General features: G+C 45.5%; 2 protein-coding genes across 10 annotated transcripts in view; both read right to left on the bottom strand.

The window, feature by feature from the left end:
- Nucleotides 1-19,709, bottom strand: part of GPR89B (G protein-coupled receptor 89B) — a 168,471-nt gene that overhangs the window by 122,496 nt on the left and 26,266 nt on the right. The window lies entirely within an intron of this gene.
- Nucleotides 1-19,709, bottom strand: part of BCL9 (BCL9 transcription coactivator) — a 54,883-nt gene that overhangs the window by 9,680 nt on the left and 25,494 nt on the right. For 6 of the 9 annotated variants that reach the window (XM_048934007.1, XM_048934011.1, XM_048934006.1 and 3 more), the window contains exons 2-4: nucleotides 5,188-5,270; nucleotides 2,030-2,332; nucleotides 156-472 (exon numbers count right to left, since the gene is read on the bottom strand). In XM_048934007.1, coding sequence (XP_048789964.1) covers nucleotides 156-472; nucleotides 2,030-2,082 — 370 coding nt within the window. In that variant the 5' untranslated portion in view covers nucleotides 2,083-2,332; nucleotides 5,188-5,270. Of the gene's footprint in view, nucleotides 1-155; nucleotides 473-2,029; nucleotides 2,333-5,187; nucleotide 19,709 lie in introns of those variants that run through there. The other 3 variants (XM_048934004.1, XM_048934003.1, XM_048934012.1) reach the window with 3 other exon arrangements.

Raw genomic sequence — 19,709 nt, 5'->3', positions numbered from 1 at the left:
GACATGCTTACTGATGTCAGCTATGGCATCCCCTCTCTACTTGCTCTCAAGACCTTTAGACATCTTTGGCTGGAAACACATGCATAGCAATTCTCCATCTCACAGACGATGCACACCAATTGTCTGTAGTTGTGCACATATCCTAGCAAACATACCTTTGATTTCAGGGTCGTCATTAGGAGTCCCAGCTTCCCTCTGTTCAAAGGAGTCTGCTGAAATGCTTCTCTCTCTCTTTCCCTTCCCCTTGGCACCATTTCCAGCCCCATTCTTCAGCCCCATGCTCCCACCTGGGCCAGGGAGCACTTTCGGGGGATGACCTCCACTTTTGGGGTCACAGGGAGAGGGCTGGGATTGACTGGTCGAGCCCCCTTGTTTGCCCTGGTTGGAAAACTTGGAATCCAGCTGGGGGTTGCCAGATGGGGACATCACTGTAGGGGGACGGACCATCACCTCCTGCTTTGATTTGGGGCTACTGGGGGCAGAAGAAAAAAAGGAAAAAAAAATTAAAAAAAAAAAAATAAAAAGAAAGTGACAAATCACTCCATGGATTCATTCAACCCTGTGGGAACAGAAAGTAGAAACAATCTCTGCCACCTTTGCAAGCTAAAGACAACTGCTGACAAATAAGAAATGCCTGCAAGCTTAGAGTCATCCAGGTGGTTTTCTGAACATGCCCTGAAAGGGTCATTATCCAAGATGGGATCTCGTTGCTCAAGAAGACACAAAAGCAAGCTACAGACCTGCCAGATCCCAGGAACTGCTGTCACATGAGGACCTACCTCTGGGGCTTCTGTCAATAAAGACAACGGTTTCTATGTGCACAGAGAAGCGCCTCACACCAAGACCAGCTCAGAGTAAACAAACACAGCACAATAAAGTTCACCTCACTGCTCTCACGGACCCAAATTACACAGTGTAGCCTTGATCTGAGCAGATCCCCCCCCCCCCCCCCCCCGCCACGCACCTCCCTATCCAGTTCTACAGGGAGCACAAGGAAAACCCAGCATTACTGCAGCATTCATCATACATCGGGGCGAGCCGCCAGGAAAACACAAATCTCTGACCGTGAAAACAATTAAACCAGCTACAACCTGCTTCTGAATAAAGAAAGAGAAGGATACTATCGCCCTGCACACTCCTTTGAAACAGGGCAAATGAAGCTTCTTCCATTTGCTGAAGGATATTCAGAGTGTTCTCCTCCCCTCCTCCATCCAGTCAATTGCATCCTAAAAATATTTTGATCCTCTAGGTTTTACCCATGTATCAGTCATCCTTTCCTCCTCTGCCTCCAGTTACTCCATTTCTACTGCATTCGGTTTTCTTAACATCAGTGCCACTTCCAATAGGCAGCGTTCGCTAGCATCCCCACCGAGGGACTCGCACATGCTATTTCTTCCTTTGGACAGACATCTGAATTAGAGGTATTCCCTCTGAGTTACTGTAAAGCTCTACATCACCTCTAGGAGTAAATAATCAAACTTGAAAATGCTGTCAATCAGACCATCGCAAGTCCCTGGACGCTGCTTCACTTCCATATTTTTCCCTTCCAAATTAGCAGAGGAGAGATGCTGACCTGCTGCACCAGCAGGTGAATGATACAGAGGACCTCAGCGCACAGCTGATCAGTTCTCCAGGCCATTCAGTTCAGGCACATAATAAGAAGGAAGCATTTTGTGTGAAAATACAGGCAGAGAGACCTCCCGCTGTCCAACCACCCCTAGGGAAAACAGATGATTAGAAGGGGATGGAGGGAAGAACACAGATAGAAACAGCATGATCGCTCTCCTACAACTGATTTAGATGCCTGATGGAAGGGAGGAGGCCATGAGGAGCACAGAATCCAAACTTCATGGGCTTAGAGCTCTTTCGGTTCACTCTGAGCCTGGCAAACGTGGAGGCACACTGGCACTGCACAGTTGCCCGACAAGAGCGCAGAGGAAGATCGGTAAGTCACATGCATCAGTCTGGCTAACGCCACAACAGAGCAGGGACAGCATCATGCACCAAGCCAGCAGGCTGTTTTCCTTACCTCTGTGTGTTGCCTGACGGGGAGTTCCTCACTTTGGGGTTACTGGAATGCATTGACAGAAATCCTGAGCTGTCTCACACGCACGCAGATGGGCTCTCGTCAAGTTCCTCTGGGGACTGTGCCGCCAGAGGCAGCTCTGTAGCACTTTCTGCCACCCGCTTCTCTCAGTGCTGTCTGTCTGCTTGCCTTTTTTCTCTTTGCTCCTCTCTGGTTTTGCACGGGGTGCTTCCCTCCTGCAGCTCCAGCATTCTCTAGACGCGTGCCTCCTGCTGCCCAGGGGAAGTCTCGCATCTCCAGGGCACACTGTTAAAACCATCCCACAAGAAGAGAACAGAAATCCGGTGAGGAGCTTTCCAAGCAGATGTCTCTGATGCGAAGCAGTAAATGGCAGTCCTTCCCCGTTACTGAGAAGACGCAGGAGAAGAGCTTTCAGATGGCTCAGCACAGCTGTCTGTGTATTTCAAACAGAGGCAGCCCTGGTTGGCCGTTCAGTTTACAGGCAGTGAGGCCAGCTTCCCTTCATCCAAAGCAAACGGCTCTGGAGACAATAAAGCAGGGAAGCTTCTCATACCTGCATGCTTTGATTCCATCTCTGCGCTCAGCATGAAGACACCTCAGAGCAAGTCAGCAGGAAGCCAAAATTACAAATCCCCATCATGACTTAGCTATCTAGAAGTCCCCCATGAATGGCCGTAATCTGATATTTCTTAAGAACATAAACTCTGCTCAAATCTTTTCTGTCTCCTTGGTCCAATATAACCAGACATATGTTCAGTGATGTGTGCTAGGAGTTGCACAGAGGGAGGAAAATAAAATAAAATGCCTTCCTGTCCACCTGTAAGCAACCAGCTATGCTGTGATTACTCTGTAAATACCAGAGAAGTTAGTCAGTCATTATTTCCTACTAGAAAGGCCAAAAGATCACTAGAGAGCAGTCCTTCTAAAATTTGCTCGGCAACAAGGTACAAACTATTGAGACGCTAATAAACAAACAACAAGAAGGAGCACACAACAAAATAAGTGTCTTTTCAGCTTATTACCAATTAAACACTCATGATGCAAGCAACACGGCACACAGAACTGATTCTGAAGGAGGAAACTATTGAACATTATGGTTTACATCCTTTGGGCTAGATTATTTTGGAACAAATCTCTGTCTTGTTTATGTTTCAACAGAATCTCTTCATCTCATCTACTCAGATGCAAATCCACTTAATTTAGAATCTAACCAAGATTTATTGTTAATGTATTAAGCATTGCTAGTTAAACATTATTCAAATGTAAATATTCCTGGTATTCCTTCCCAGCACCAAAGAAGCAGCAGTTTCTTTCTGTATGTATCAGATGAAACAAAATAAGTCTCATCAGAAAGGGAGTATGCTGAATATGTATTATGGAGAAACTACCACTTGAATTGTATTTAAAAAGCAAAAAATTGGTTTGCTTATACGTTGACATGAGAGGACTAAGAAATTCTGGTACTATATGACCACCTTTAGCCAACAAGTGTAATTGGTAATTTGTGTTACTGAGTTCTCCAGTTCCCCAAATGATCTTGCTGTGAGGTTGTGCCATTACAATTCTTAGTGACTTTGCACTGCTGTATGTTAACAGGGCAGCTCTCTACACTGCGATCCTTCCACGAGGAACATCACCTCCAAAAATTCTCCTCTCTGCTATGTACCTCCTCCACCAAGAAGCCTGCTCCATAGTCTTACCTCTGCTGTGCTGCACAACTCATTAACACAGGGCATGTTTCTGCAGTAACGGCCTCATTTGTCCTGCCTATGGCCTCATTTGTCCTGCCTCTCACTAGGCACAATCAGATGAACTCCAGCCTGAGCTGCACACTCCACAAGATCCACATGCCTCTCTGGGGCTTTAAACTGGTTAGCCCATTGATTCTGAGAACAATGTTGTGTTACTCTATTACTGTTGTTACCACTATCATGCTGTAATTGGAGCTGCTGCAATATCTACACACTGAAGACAAAAGAAAACATCTTCCTAAGTAACTAAATGGTTCCAGCTTCCCGTGCAGATTCTACTACAACTGTTTTGAAAACAAACCTGTGGCATTATCAACAGCACCTAATGCCGCTTTTCAGAAGAGATTTATGCATCAGTAAAAGTCAGTGATTCTAGAGAAGGTGAAGGTGTGACTGAAAATACAGCGAATTTCATGTTTAAAAAAAAGAAGTGAATAGGAACAACAGCTTTAAAATGAGCTGAGCTCAATCTAAAAGAAGCATAGGAGTGCCTGAGTGATGGACTTTAGGCATTCTAGTTGTTTCTTCCTCTGCTTTTCTTCCACTTTGGATACTTATGCATTACGATGTTACCTCTTACAGCAACATGAGAATTATCTCAGATTCCCAGTGCAATCAATAGCAAAACACTGAAGATGAGAATCATGACCACACTGCCTGTGCAAGATTTCTGACATCACCAAACTTACAAGTACTTGACAGGGGAAATTAAAAAACCTCTTTTTTTTTTAACCCTACATTTTATACTATATGCATATCTTCCATCTACCAGAATGGTACACTGTACACAGGGAACATGCCATCTTTTATAATGTGAAATTGAATGCCTCATGATTTTTCTAAATGTACTTCTAACATACACCTGTCCGGAAAACTAGGGCCCAACAACGGAAAATCTCTAGTGAAATGCATTTTTACAGCTGGATTCTGCCTGGCATAGCACAGCCCTTATCACTGCTTTAAAATTAGAGGTAGGGTCACTGATGGTGAAGCAACTTTTCGAAGTATTTTGGCAAGCTGCATCTGAGGCTGTATTTTCAGGATTGCTTAAAGGCATGCCAGGGTGGTTCGACTATCTGCTCATTCTCACCTCTCTCCTGACCAGATCAGGGGAATATCTGAATGGGAATCAACCCAAGGCAAACAGGAGAAATCTCCTTTCAGCTGGATCAGTCTCCCCTGATCTGGTTGATGATGCAACCACAACAGTGCCACTGCAAGCTCAAAGGAGGAGGCGAGAACAGGCGAAAAGTAGCCTCACCCAACTTGGAGGCAGCTCGCACTTTGGATGGCTTAAAAGGACTTCAAACATCAATTTCGCAGACAAAAGGGCTGTACCCATGTTTGTGGAAACATTAAAGGCCCTCCCCTTTCCCTCAAGTAGCTTACCAAGACCCCTGGCGTCACGACACAGCAGTACTCATTGTGGAGGCCATGAGGTGCAAACCACTCCTCTCACAAGCAATGATCACCTGAAAACAAGGAGAGAGGCAGAGTTCAGCAACACAGCAACAAGAACACGCAGCCCAGCCAGCTGCCACCCCTTCCTTCCCTGCACCTAGCTCCAGAAGCAGACGAATCAAAACTTGCTCTCAATCACTGATGGGGAGAGCCTTTGCCTAGGCTGGCAACATTCATCAGAAGCAAAAACGCCATCGTCAGACTAGAACCATCTGAAGAAGTCTGTGGCACAAGGATGTGCAGAGGGGAGGTAGCTCAGACCTGCTTCAACACTCCCACATTTAAGCTTGCTGGATTCCCATGAGCTCATCTGTGCTCTGAGAAGCTGGCACAAGGCTCATATGAGCAACCTCCCCTTTCTCTGCACCCATTCCTCTTCAAAAGCTTACTTTCCCCTCACTGCGAGTCCAGCCAAACCCCTATGCTCCATACAAAACCTCCTCCACATCCACAAAAGCCATAAATAAAAACATGAAGTATCAGGTAAAGCCAGCTAACGGCTCCACCACATCTAGGGGAGAACCAGGCAGGTTTTAGAAGGAAGATGCACAACCTGCTGTTCTACCAGCCCTTATTCCATGTCACTGTGCTATGCCCCGGGGAGAAGGGAACTCACGCCAAAACCTTTCTGTGTAAGACAGCCCTGAAGTTTGCTTGTGAGAAGTGCAGAAAGGACCCTTTGCACTACAGTTATAGGTCAAAGGAGTTCATAGGCTAAGAGCCACACTTTCAGTACTGGAGACAACCCTCCAACAGTAATGCTCAGCCACATCTCAAAGAAAACACAAGTGCCTGAAAACATATTGACACAGGGAAACAGACTTTGAGGAGCAGCTCAATAGTAAATTTGAGGTCAGTAAAGAAAGACCAGCTAGCTACCTGCCAGCTTCTTCTCCTTCAACCACTCTGAAAACAAGAGAGGCTGCAGGAGCAGTATGAAGCCAGACAGCATCCGAACTGTCAGAGCCAACGCAGTCTCTCTGAGCACCCCGTGCTTACACCAGCAGATAGCCTTGCATTTAATGTGACTGCACGCCAAAAGAGCTACCAGTGTTTTTTCTGTGCTACCTCAGTCTCTTCTGCTGACCAGATCCCTCCAACAGGAGCACAGGAGCTGCTGTGAGGCTCAGTGTGCACTGTGAAACACTCTGCATGTCCTCTTCCCTCCGACATTCTCCAACTGTTATCTACTGCAGCTTCACCTTAATAATGAGGCAATACCTTGCCATGTAATACACTTCAACAAAACCAAACTACAATGCTGGTCCCAAACAATGAAGCTACATTCTCCACTCAATCCAGCCAAATCAAACAATGAAATCATCAACGTGATAGACCATCCTTATCTAGCTAAGTCACACCTGCAGACAGAAACTGAAACAAATACCTATTGCAACAAGCTGCCTCATCCAGCAAAACGTACAACAGCAGCACAATGATCCCTGACTCCAATTACCTCCTCCTATCGCTTCTTCCCTTTCCCCACCCAAGACAACAATGCTGGCAGTGTCATGTCAGTGCCTATACTGACACACTGCTGTCACCACAGCAACAAATTCACCCTTTCCCTTAAAAGAGAAAGCACAAACACCAGCACACATCACGGTGGACAGAATCTATCAGAAGAAACGGCTGGAGCTCTGTTGCTTGAAACATTCAAGTTCAAATTGGCATTATGAGGTATAAAATAGGTTATTGCAAGGTAACACCACCTTCTAGTTTACTTCCCTTTGCTGCTCACCAGCACAGTCTTAGACCACGGCCGGTGTAAGACAACTTGCTTCTCAGCAATAAGGTGAGAGCATGCACACAAGCAGCCACTACTGAGTAACTAACAAGACATAGATACTCATCTTACTTAACAGTACCTTACTCATGAACCATCTTCTGTGAACTAACCACCATATTACTGAGATGCAAACAGAAGTTAAAAGAAGAAAAAACAAACCACACAAAGTAGCTTGCTCCCTCTTTGTGCCCTCAGACTGCAGAAGCAGGGCTTGCATTGCTTGACAGCAACAAGTGCCAGGTACTTGGAGGTGTACAGCATTGTGGCTGCTTCAGCAGGAACAGCTGTAGCTATCGCCGATTCACTTCAGTCTTTTCTCCCTCTTTGAGGAGGAGAATGTGGAGATGAAATAAAGGCATACCAAGTAGATGAAAGTATCAAACTTATGGCCTTACTGTGACACGAAGCATTAAAGGCAAGAAACCTTTTAGCGTACAAGAAAGAGTGCAGCTCTTTTTTTCCCCACACTGCCTTTCTGAGGCTGTCAATCTGTGCTGGACCAAGGGTGGCAAGAGCCCAAAACCAGCATGGAAAAAGAAAAAGGCTAGAAGCCTGCTGCTATTGAAAACAAGCGATGACTTTGAATGCAAGCTGAGCCAGCACCCTGAATTGTAACTGGGGTAGTGAAGCAGGAAAGAGATGAGAGAGCAGCTGGAGTTAAGAGACTGCTCTGCAAAGAGCTGTAGCCTCGGGAGGGACCGAGAGCAGTGGCATCAGCAGCAGTCTGAGCTGCTGCCACCAGGAAGAAATGTGTGCATCCACCACTGGGTTCCCATGTGACTGGAGAGATGGGCTAAAGCAATGAATGAACGCACCAGCTCCTTTCGCACAATTTGGCTGGGAAGGGCACATCCTATTTCCCCCATCCTCATTTAACCACTTAAGTGGGACAACACCTATGCTGACAAAGGGTGAGCCCAGACTTCACTGCTGGTTTTCACACACATATACACCTTAACAGCTGGTTAACATCTGCCTTTCCTGCACGCTTGCAACTGAACTGCACGTTACTTTTTTTTAATAAGCTGCTGTTTAACAGAGTATCTGATTATACACCTCACTGATAAGAGTGCAACTAGGAAACAAGGAGGACGCAGGAAGTGTTATTCAGTGCTTTTATTCAGCTGTCACGCTCCTTTAAGATCATGTGTAAGCAAACAGGCAAGTCGATATGAGTATTCCAACACTGCACACATCTCCCCACGACAACTGAGGTGGGGACACACAACACTCTCAATACCTCAGATCAGTCCATACTTCTAGATACAGCCCTTATCAGGGACTTCTAACTACACTTGAAATTGCTCCTATCTCTCAGCAAAAGCTGTTCTCACCCTTTCCCAGGACAAAGCACACATCTGTAATACAACCAGTACTGGACCCAGATGCATTCTTGTCAAAAGATAGGCTTGTCAAAACACTGCCCTACCTTCAGTAGGCCAAGCACATGCTGCTGCCAAGGAAATAACTTCTATCAGTCTAAGAATATCCAAGTCTATCCCTTCCAGCCACCATTTGCACTTGTGATCCAGGTGAAAACTAACTCTAGAAAAGACTGGATTAATTTTCAGCAGACAGCCTTCCTGCTTCAGCCAACCAGGTGGCCACACGCTCACTGGTGTTGGCATAAAGCAGGCAGGCATGGATAGGCTTCAGCTGGTTGTTCAAGTGTTCGTACATTGTTCCCCTGCCTATTTCTTCTGCACTTCTTAAGTGAGAGCAGAAAATACACCAGGTAACGACCAAAACACCAGGGCTAGAGACACATGATCAACACACATCACCTGGACATACTATGATTCTGCTTGTCCAAGTAAATAATCAGTAGATGGCAAGCTATTGTCATGCCCTCTCCATAGCACTGTTTGCAAGCCTTGTTCTCTGAACAACCAGCATAGTAACTCAATAGTCTTTCAGAAGACACACTCATATGCTCCTTCTGCCAGAACTGTAGAGGCTATTTGCACCAGAGGCACCTCAGATGGCCCATGGGTCATATTCCACCCCAAACCAGCTGCTGGTCTGGGAAAGCTAGCAAGTTCTATCACTACCTGGGGTAAGCTACAAATTCAATTGACTCACAAATTATTTTATAAAGATGGCACAGCACGGAGCTGTGTCAGGAGAGGTGGGAGTTAAGGACAGGTTCTGCACTAGAGGGTGCTGGGCATGGCACAGGCTGCCCAGGGCAGTGGGCATGGCCACAGATACTGGAGTTCAGGGAGTGCTTTGGCACAGCTCTCAGACACAGGGTTTGGATGGTGGTCAGTGGTCCTGTGCAGAGCTGGGAGTTGGATTCAGCGTTCCTTGTGGGTCCTTTCCAACTCAGGATAGTCAGCGATTATACGAAGATCAAAAGCCAACCTGTTAATATTGAGCTGACTGAACAGCAACTCACAGCCGACACCAGTTTCTAGATGCATCCTAACCTACCCTAAAACAGTATGGACTTTGTCGTGTTTATGTCTGGGCAATAAAAATGATGACACACCTAAGGTCCTCCCAAGAATTTCTTATGCACAAGCCAGAGAAGCCTTCACAGCACTACCTCTTTGCTGATAAGTCTTTCACCAAAAGCAAGTGTCAATCAAAAAAAGAATCCAAACCCTGTCACCTAAATTCATTTTAATTCATAATTCATACAGGACAAGGCTCACTACAACTTCCAAAAGAGGCTGATGAAATAACTTGTGTTGTACACACATACTGTGAATCCACCACTCCATTAACCTCTAAATCACGGGCAGCTTACTGCTCACAACTAACTCCATGCCTTGAAGCACAGAGAAAAGGTCTGCGCAAAGATAGGCGGCACACACAGAATCAAGACTTGATGATCTACAAGCACATTTACATGGGGAAAAAAAAAAAGAAGAAAGAAAGAAGGAGACTATGCCACTACAAGAAAAGAAGTCCCTTTGAGTAGCTCAGATTAATGTAAGATTTCACAACCACGCTATAAACCTTCCTGAAACTATAAGGAAGAAAATAAAAACACACCATGCAAATGTGATGTGTGGTCACAAGTGCCATTCCACTGGATCTAGCTCTGCCTACACATTCACACACCTTGGTTAACATAGCACAGATACTTTCTTCCACACTTCCCCCCCCCCCCCCTTATTTCTACCACCAAATGGATGTTTCCCAAAGAACCAGTCTCCCCCAGAAGTCCACTCCAAATAAGTAGAGACAGCCACAGAAAGTTCTACCTTCCGTTCTCCGATCTTCAAAAAGCACAGTCAAAACCACCACTGACAAAGCACAATCACAACCGAAGCTTCAGAGAATAGAGTTTTATGATATTCCTAATGCAACAGCCCACTGTCTGTTCTCTTCCTTCTGACAAGCACAAGGATAACAGCAGCTCTGATGTAAAGGCTGTTTCAGTAGTTATTCACTCTGAGTATTTACAGAAACCGTTCTAAAACAATCTTTTGCAGTAGGCAAGTGGTCCAGTAAACCATAAAAGGTGTCCATAATATGTCCATTAAACTTTTGGTGCTGTAAAAACACTTCATTGTGCTATTAAGACAAGGAGGATGATCACCTTTCGTAGATAGTTTCTGATTGCATGCAGCTCTTTCCACAACTCCCTCCACAAAGTAACAGGCAGATATTAATGGACACTGGTGAGCAGATTCAAGCTGTCCACAGACATCTGGAGTTCCCTGCAATTTCTGATGCAGTTCCACAACACACCAAAGCTACAACTACCTGCTTCTGGACAATTATGGTGCAAACAATTCCTGTTGTTAACACCATGGCTTCACCAACTTTGCAGCTACGGGATGGCAGGGATGCCACCAGGGTGCTTGGTGCACCGTGGCCATGATATGCTGCAGCATCCCGCTAGCACCAGCCTCAGCATCCTCAGCATAGCTGCCAGAGTGATACCAGCTCTCCTTACATCAACAAAGCTGTTTCTGTACTCGTACATTACAGCTGGAGTTTTAAGCACTTTACGTGGAGTGTCACTTACCTGAGCAGCAGCCTGTCTGCTCTGGAGTTGCTACTATTGTTAACACTGACAAAGATCAAAAGCTTTTAGCAATCAGAGATTTCTCAAGAAATGCTTTAACAATATTTCCCCAATATATGACAGGCTTCTGCAGCTTTCTACATCATGTTAGCAGTTAACAGACCTAGCATCAGTCAACACTACGTTTTGGAGTCCAGTGCAATAATGCCAGAGATGTCCACAGGCTTTGTAGCTTTGCCTCCTGTCTAAATCACATCTGTCTGGGGCAAAAAGCTATCAGGATTGCAGCCTGAGGCAATCTCCCCTACTCCTCTGGGTTTATTTTTTCTAAAACTTAAATAGTGACATCAGCATGAACAACAACTACAGGTAATAAAAAAAAAAAGAAAGAAAGAAAACAACGGATAGGAATACAAGACTGAAGAGAATTGATTTTGTTCTTCAATATGCAGTAACACCACACTGTTTAAGCAGAAGCCTTGGAAGAAATAAGTTACCTATCAGCTCAGAATGGAGGAGAGAAAAAAAAAAAAGCAAGTGCTTTTTCGTTTCATTTTGGCATCCCCTCGCCAAGCTTCTAGAATGAAAGGTATGAAACAGTCCTCAGGCGTAACACCTCAGGCTGCAATCTTGTCAGTTTTCATAAGCTAAATGAGGCTGGGCTGGGTCAGCACAGGACAGACCTCCTCCAAAGAGGACCGTCGCTACTGGGTGTGCTGGGTGGGAACACCATACCCCAGGTCTGGCAGGAGTGCTGGGGGAAACCCACATACCTTCCTTCATCTAACCTCAGCTGACCAGTGACCCGGCCTCCCACTCATCCCAGATGAGCAGTGTCTCAAGGCTCCCCTAAGCATCACTGCCCTCCAGCATCAGTTTTCTTTCACAACCACCACCACCAGCTGCTCTCTCACCTGCACAAGCCCTCCCGCAGCCTTCTAACACCCGGCTCTCCCACTCTGGCATGTTGGCAGGGTGAAGCACACACGACCACAGCCACAGCCCTCGCGTGCAGGTTACTAAGGCTGTGCTGAACCTTTCCTTCCTCCGCTTTTAGACCCACCTTGGGCACATTACACACATCACTATCTCTAGTGACCCAGCATGATGCTTCCGCGTGCTGCTTTCCTAGCTGTTAAACGTCAGCTCGTCAGCACAGCAATGATTCTTCTGAGGAGGAAGGCACTTCAAAGAAAGTCTACAAGCAAAGACAGCGTGCACACCATGCTCCAGGAGGCTACATGATCGTATCAAAGCTGCCGGGATGAAAAACTGACATTTGTTAAATAATGGGAGGTCACCTAGAAGATCTCAAAACACCGCATGCAAAAATCTTATTTTGACAAGAAATTAAGAAACTCTATAATCAGGCCTATTATCTAACCTGCTGCCTTGACGTGATTTATAAAAGCACAAAGTGCATGCAACCCCAACCGCCGCAGAATCCTCCCTCATTCAACCAACATGTATACATTTAATACTATCCTAAATAGCCACGCATGTACAGCAAAGCCTAAAAAACTTCAAAGTATTTACAGCACTGTATAAACAGAGTGCTATTCTCAAAGCCTTGCAACTGTCAAATCAAAGCTACCTTTCACAAGAACATTCAGAAGCGTTTCTCCTGGATGGTGGCTATTTGCCTGACAGTTTCAACTTTCAATCCCCAACCACAAGAAGGTTAAGGGCTTTTTTTTTTTTTTTTTTTTTGAGGCAGAAGAGAGCATTTTCTTGCTAACAAGCTGTCAAGCCATTTCAGCCTGAAATTCTTCACTCCCTTCTCATTCATACACATAAAATGCTGCAGAAAATTTCAATTCTGTTCGCACGGATTCTGAGAAGAGCTCCTCCACATCGAGGATGGCCTCAACTCTACCGCAACAGCTCCAATTGCAGAAGCTGCAGCCGCCCTTCTTTGACAGGCTACAGCTTATATTACACTGCAAATACACCTCTAATCAATCCCCAAACAAAACCAGATCAGTATGTAGATAAACCACTGCAATTCTGTAGGCAAAGAAACAGCCGTATCGAGATGCCTGAAGAAGTCACTTTAGCAAAATGCAGAGAGTAGAGCTAAAGAGTAAGCTAAAGAAGGGTCCACTGCTTGACCTTACCCATGGTTTTTAGCAGTGAGCTACCAAAAGAGAATATTCCATCATATTCTGCACCAATCCATACACACCACATAGGTGGCAAAAACTTTCGTGCACCGTGCTCAAGTAGAAATGCATATCTAAAGCATTTTGTGGAGTGGAAGTAACACAGTCTAGTCGATAAATCACAGGCATATTAAGAGGCTGGTTTTCTTCCCAAGTTCACCACAAGATCCAACCTCACCTGGCTTTGAAAGGTATCATAGGTAAAACAGGTACCTGCAACCTCTGTTCCAGAAGTACAAAGGGCACTTGGGGACCACGCAGTGACAAGATGGACAAATGTTGCTGAGCTCTCCAACTCTGCTGATGCACATAGGCATCCCTCTACCAAGGTAAGCAGCAGGAATATAGTGGCACTCCTTTCTTAAAAGGCCCAACAGTCAGACAAACTGGACAGCCAGCTCAGAGGAACTGCTCATGTTCCTGAATCACAACTGCTCCGACCTGAATACAGAAGGAAGCAAACAGTCCTTCCATTCCGTATGCAGTTAAATTATCACATATATCACACTCTCTTTTGGCCACAGGTTGCCAAAAATCTCTAAGGAGCACTTAAAATCACTATTGTTTTCGAGACTGAGGCACCCGATTCTCAATGATTCTCAGTGAACTCTCAGAGGACATTGCTCCAGCACCTCTCAGCCTTGCTTTGTTGAGATAAATTGTGTCACATGTAAAGCATACTTGCCATTCTCTCTCCTTCAAAAGCATTTCATTGATTCCAACCAGGCTTCAGAAACAAGCACACAAACAAACCAGCCACCTTACAGTGACACTTCTCATCTCCGTTCCCTATTCCACAAGCTCCTTCTTCGAGGCCAAGCAAGGAACAGCACATCTCTGCTTTTAAGTCTCTCTGAAAAACAAGGGATCTTGGAGCATGTTCAGCTACCTGAAACAGATAAGACTCATTCTTAAAATACAGTAGACTGCAATTTCCTAACATCCTTTAAAATAAATTTAGCGAGTGTCATCAAAGAAGAAGAAAAACAGAGCTCTGGGGAACAACTCACAGAAACAGGAGTGAAGCAAACATAACTCGGGGAGCAGCAGGTCACTTTCCACCATGGTCACGGTTTAGAATCTCAGACCAGATTTCAGGAGGGTCACCAAGATAAAACCAGAACCCATGCAATTTACAGGCACATCTCCAATTCTGGTACCAATCAAAGTTTCCAGAGAAGCGTGCAAGACCTCCATGGTAAAAGCAGGCAAAACAACCCCTGCCCTCCCCCTCTTTTCCCAATATAGAAGCACATCTGTTAGAGCAGAATAAAATCAAGGTTTAGACCACAGGCTTAATACTTCTTCCAAAATTTGTACTGTCACTGATTATGATAATTGAATATTCTTCATATTCCTACAGACATCTGATCCTTTTAACTCTTGTTGAATTCTTGCTCCTGATGATTCTCACAGCGTGAGTTTCGCTGCTTAATTGCAACCACGCTAAATATTCTATCAGCAATTTACACTACATGTTCTGTATCATCAGACGGCCATGAAGCAGCAGAAAATTCTCCATAGCTCAACAGCCACGCTCCTCTTTTTGCCCCCACTAACACTTAACCGTGGCTTCTCTTTTCATACGCAGCACACACGTTAGGGGATGAGAAACACTTTTGGCAGCAAGGATAAGCTGAAGGAATCATTCTCAGGCAAGAGAAGCTGTAACAAATAGGTGTAAACAACATTTAGCAAGTTTAGCAGACTCTTAGGGGTACAGTTAGGTGAGCGTTCCTTTTGGCAGCAATGCCAGCTGATAAGTCTGCAGCTATCAAGATTGACTTCCACCCCTGCACCACGCTGTCTGATGTGCCAGTACCACCGCATGCCTGGCCAAACACCAAACTACTTTGGCAAACTGATCCAGGCTAAATATAACCTTTGTTTTTTTTTTTTTTGGCCAGGCTACTTATAGCCCTTGATTGGTCCCTTGCTCCATTTCAGCATCCAGCTGCTCAGGCAGCACTGGCACAAAGGAAGGACTGGTGCAGGGTCCAGCAGCCAGGCTCCTCAAAAGCCAGCTCTGCCAGAGAAAGAACCGCTCGCAGGCATGTGAACAGCAGGTAGACAGGCCTAAAGGCAAGAATGCAGACAGAAAATGCAACCCCATTTCTGGAAAAAAAATATGAACGATGCTCGTCTTAAAGACAATATTGAGACAGTTAATTTGGATTCAGCACACCTTTAAATATCATCTTATGTCTTGCTGTTGCTACAGAGTTAGCCAGTGTTTGTAAGATGTCCTGGTCTCAAAGGAAACTTCCAAATTCTCCCAACAGATGTGTTTGGAGGTTTTTTTTTTTGCTCAAATTTGTCAAGATCTGCAATCCCAAATTCTGTGCTTGCACAGTCCTGCCAAAATGAGTATCCAGTTCCAAAAGAATTAAAACAGAAGAAGAAAAACATAACAAGACAAGCAAAGGTACGGGGAAAGGCATTCTAAACGACAGGCACAGCAGTACTCAGACCAAAGGGGAAAAAAAAACAGCAAAAAAAATCTCCTTCCATTCACAAAATGCACTCCAAACCTGAGTTAACACCTTCATTTTGCCAGCAGGAAGACTAGAGGGACTCCAGCTGAGCTTGTAAGCAGGAAATCCTAGCCCACAGCAAATCTTGCTGGGTTAAAGGACTTGATATCTATGTAAACAGACCACAGACCTTACCGAGGCACCGAGATTTCTGTGAAGTCCAAGGCCATGCAAACTAGATAGCAGGATTTTATGAAGGCTGCCTGCCTTGCTCTGAAGAAATCCTGGTAAACTTCTAGAAAGTGGGAGAGATCAAATCCTGCTGGGTAACATAGTTGACATTTAGGATGTGAATGAGTTTGAATACTCATTTGAGCCTCGGTTTCTCCCTAAGATAAAGATAAGGAATTTGTTGTTTGGGTTTTTTTTTTTTCCACTGAATTTATGAAAGACCAACTCTAAAGCCACACACACAGTTTGCAAGGCAACAGAACTGCCAAGTGTGTTAGGAACTCAAGAAACAGAAATCTAGAAAAAAATCCAGTAGAAATAATGGAAATTCAACATATAACAGAGCAGCAAGTCTTTGAACAGCTAGAAATGGACCAAAGGTTACTCCATTCTTATCCACCTCGTACATACAAATCATCCACCAAAAACCATTGCACATGAATATTTTAGCCTTGTGGCTTATAGGTGCCTCGGTTTCTATATTTGGATATTCAGTGACAAATGCAGTTCCTTTGGCTGTGGACTAACTGAAAATACTCCAAGTATGTGAACTGGGAAGGTTCAATGCAAGATGGGGAGGGAGGGAAGCGTGGGGAAGAGTCCACACTCTTTGTATTCATAATATACAGAACAGGTCTACAAAGTTTCTGGTTGTATGAACAGAAACCTATTTATTTTCTTCCACATTAAAATTCAGGTCCTGCCTAGAAGACCGTGTTGACCGACAAACAAGTGAACCGATCACAAGAGCCAAAAGAAAAGCATCTTCCCCAAACCTCACAAAAGCTCCAAAAGACACCATGCACGTACCCTTCCCCCGCAAGAAAATGGTTACAACTGCACTGTCATATCCCTGCTATTTCCCTCGCATCACAGCAGAGCACATCTTCTCTCAAAACAATTCTATGGCATCTATGAAGCAAATGATTTGCCTTGGAAAGAAAAAGATACATACCGGGAAGTCAGAAACCTAACTTTTACCACACGCTGTCAAAACATGCGCATGTACGCATAGATAAAGCACACCCCCAAAAGAATTGCTAACACTAACCTGACCAAAGACTGAGCAACTGAATAGGAAGGGGTGGGGGGGGGAACTTAGACAAAAACTTGTTTAGGGTTTTTTTTTAGTTGGTTTTGTTCACACTTATTTAACGTCAATGATTGATTAACATTTTGGATAAAGGAGGTCTTTGTTAATGCTTCAGCATCTCCACCCCTTCAATTAAGGTGTTAAGAGTTCACAACAGTGCAGTGAGATCCAAGATCCCAAGACCCCTTTGCCACAAGAAAAAAAAGACTGGAAAAACCACCATCAAAAGCCCCACCTCAATGGGAAAATTCCCAGATCCCAAAACTGCCACCCTTGCTAACTCCATCTTAAAATACAAATGCTGTCTTTCTTTTGTTGTTTGAGGAGCAGCCAGCAAGGGGAGAAAAATATGAGCCCTTGAGCTATTCTTATGCTCTGAGTTAGAAAAAAGGTCACATTCATTGCAAATAATCTTTTTTGGAGATCGGTGCTAAGTGAAAACAAAAACAAAAGAACCAAAACAGAGCCATTACACCAATGGTGTGATATCACACCGACTGTAATATCTCACTGGAGCAGCTCCTATGATTTCCAACAGAAAGCTGATCAAGCTGCTGTGGTATTCGGACACTTGTGCTGGATGAAGGCACAGCAGCAGCCTGCCAGCCCTTACACGGCTCCACCAGCCCCACACCTGTAGCACCAAGTCACTGCAAACAGGCCTTACAGCCCTAATATAAAGCTGGAGAGAGGCGAAAAGAAAGAAGACAGGACTAAAGCTCTTTAGGTATGTCACTTCTTTCATTCCATACCCTGTGGGGTGTTTGTTTTTTCTTTTTATTTGAATTCACATAGCGCATTGCTTAGCTTCCCAATACTTGCTTTTGTAACGTGTTGAGCAATCACTGACTGAATGTTAACTTCCAACAAAATAGAAGAAAATAAGCTTCACTTCTTTTCCTGGTTTTAAAGGTTGATGCATGTAAGGATGCTTCACAACTCCTAGAGTGTACGTGTGGGCTTTCATGGAGAAATCCAGGACAAAATACTTACAAAGGAAAATAAAAACATTGCTGGAACCCCTCAAAACTGGAAGAGCTGTTTTCTCCGCTTCCCCCAACTCTATTTTGGCAGCAGAGTAGCCTGTCATCCACAAGGCTTGGTGAGACAAACCTGACTTGATACAGCCTCCTCTCCTCAGCCCCAAGTCAGTGAGGTTAAAACTGCCCCAACCAAGGAGAAGCAGCTGCTTTCCAAGGTGAGTGCTACGAGACCTGCTGCTCCTCTCGCAGAAGGAAACGGTCTTGTTCTGACTCCAAGCAAGGTCAGGCATCTAGAGAATAAAAGCATCTTCCCTTTCATGCTGGCAGGCTTAGAATTGTTCCACAATCAACTCCCTACTTTCACTTATTAGTTGATACTTCTCTTTGCTTCATGCCAATTTCCTAACCAATTGCTCATTCTGTTTAGTGTTAAGCCACCACTAACCACGTAACTATACCACCTTCATGTTTTGTGCCCAAACAGTAATCCATAGTTGACTGTCACATCTGATTCTCCCCACCTGTGTCCTGGGTCACGCTTTGTCTGCTCTCTCAGAACACCATCCATCTCCCACATCCCGAATGTTCAGTCATCATGCAGTACATGACAGCCTCAGGTAGAAAGTTGGACCACACAGAAGAACAGGACACTCTTTCATCCCAGAAGTGAAGCTTCACTGCTTGCACGTACCTACCTGTCCCATCACTTCCCTTACCATCTGGACTCTACAGCATTCTTGAACAGGCTGCCCTGAGAAGCTGTGGATGCCCCATCCCTGGAGGCACTCAGTGCCAGGTTGGATGGGGCCCTGGGCAGCCCGAGCTGGTGGGAAGCAACTCTGTCAATGACAGGGGGTTGGAACTGAATGGGCTTTAAGGTCCCTTCCAACCCAAGCCATTCTTTGATTCTTCCCATCATCCAACCCTGAACAATCTCATGAACTTGCAGCATCACTCCAGAAGCCTCCCTTGCTCTGCTGACAGCCCCTGCTTAGTCCTCTGCAGTAGGTCAGGGCACAAGCTCCCTATCTTGCACACGTGTGCGGTGTGTAGTAGAAACTTACAAACACACCGCTTCATCTGCCTTCAGATACTTCTGCCCACGATCCTTACATACAGGACCACATTTCTGGTATCTTAGACTCCCCTCGTGCAACTACTTCACAAAGAACCCCACACTGCACGCTCAGCTTCTCTGTGCTCTTTTACCCCTGAACTGCACGTGCTGCTCCCCAGCTCCAGACACCCTGGCAGACACAGGTCCCTCCTGCTGAAAGCCCTTCATAACCCATTCCCTGACTCCCAGTGCTTCCCCACAACTTGGCCTCCACCTTCCAGCCACTCCAGCCCCAGCTCCTCGCACCCTCCCCTGGCTACATTCCCTCCTCCCGTACCAACTCCAGCATACCTCGTGCTGCCGTACAGCTCTCCACATCCCTGCACGCGGATACCGATATCTCAGTTCCCCCCTGCAACAAAGCCCCCAGCCTTTCCTCACAGCCTATCCCAACAACGATCACGTCCTCGCTGCACCCCTCTCCTCCCGCCCCAGCATCCCGGCCCCGCACACCTTTGTGCCCCGGTGTGCCCTGTGTCAGACCCAGATCTCTCCCCAGCGCTGCCGGCTCTCTGTCCCCGGACACCCCCCGCAGCTGCCTTGAAAGAGTCCTCCCATCCCCTCTCGGGACTCAGCCCCGAAGCCCCCCGTGCCGCACCCAGCGCCTCTCTCCACGCAG

This window comes from Lagopus muta, chromosome 1 (assembly GCF_023343835.1).
Source record: "Lagopus muta isolate bLagMut1 chromosome 1, bLagMut1 primary, whole genome shotgun sequence".
NCBI lineage: Eukaryota > Metazoa > Chordata > Aves > Galliformes > Phasianidae > Lagopus > Lagopus muta.
This window is presented reverse-complemented; position numbering and strand designations above follow the sequence as displayed.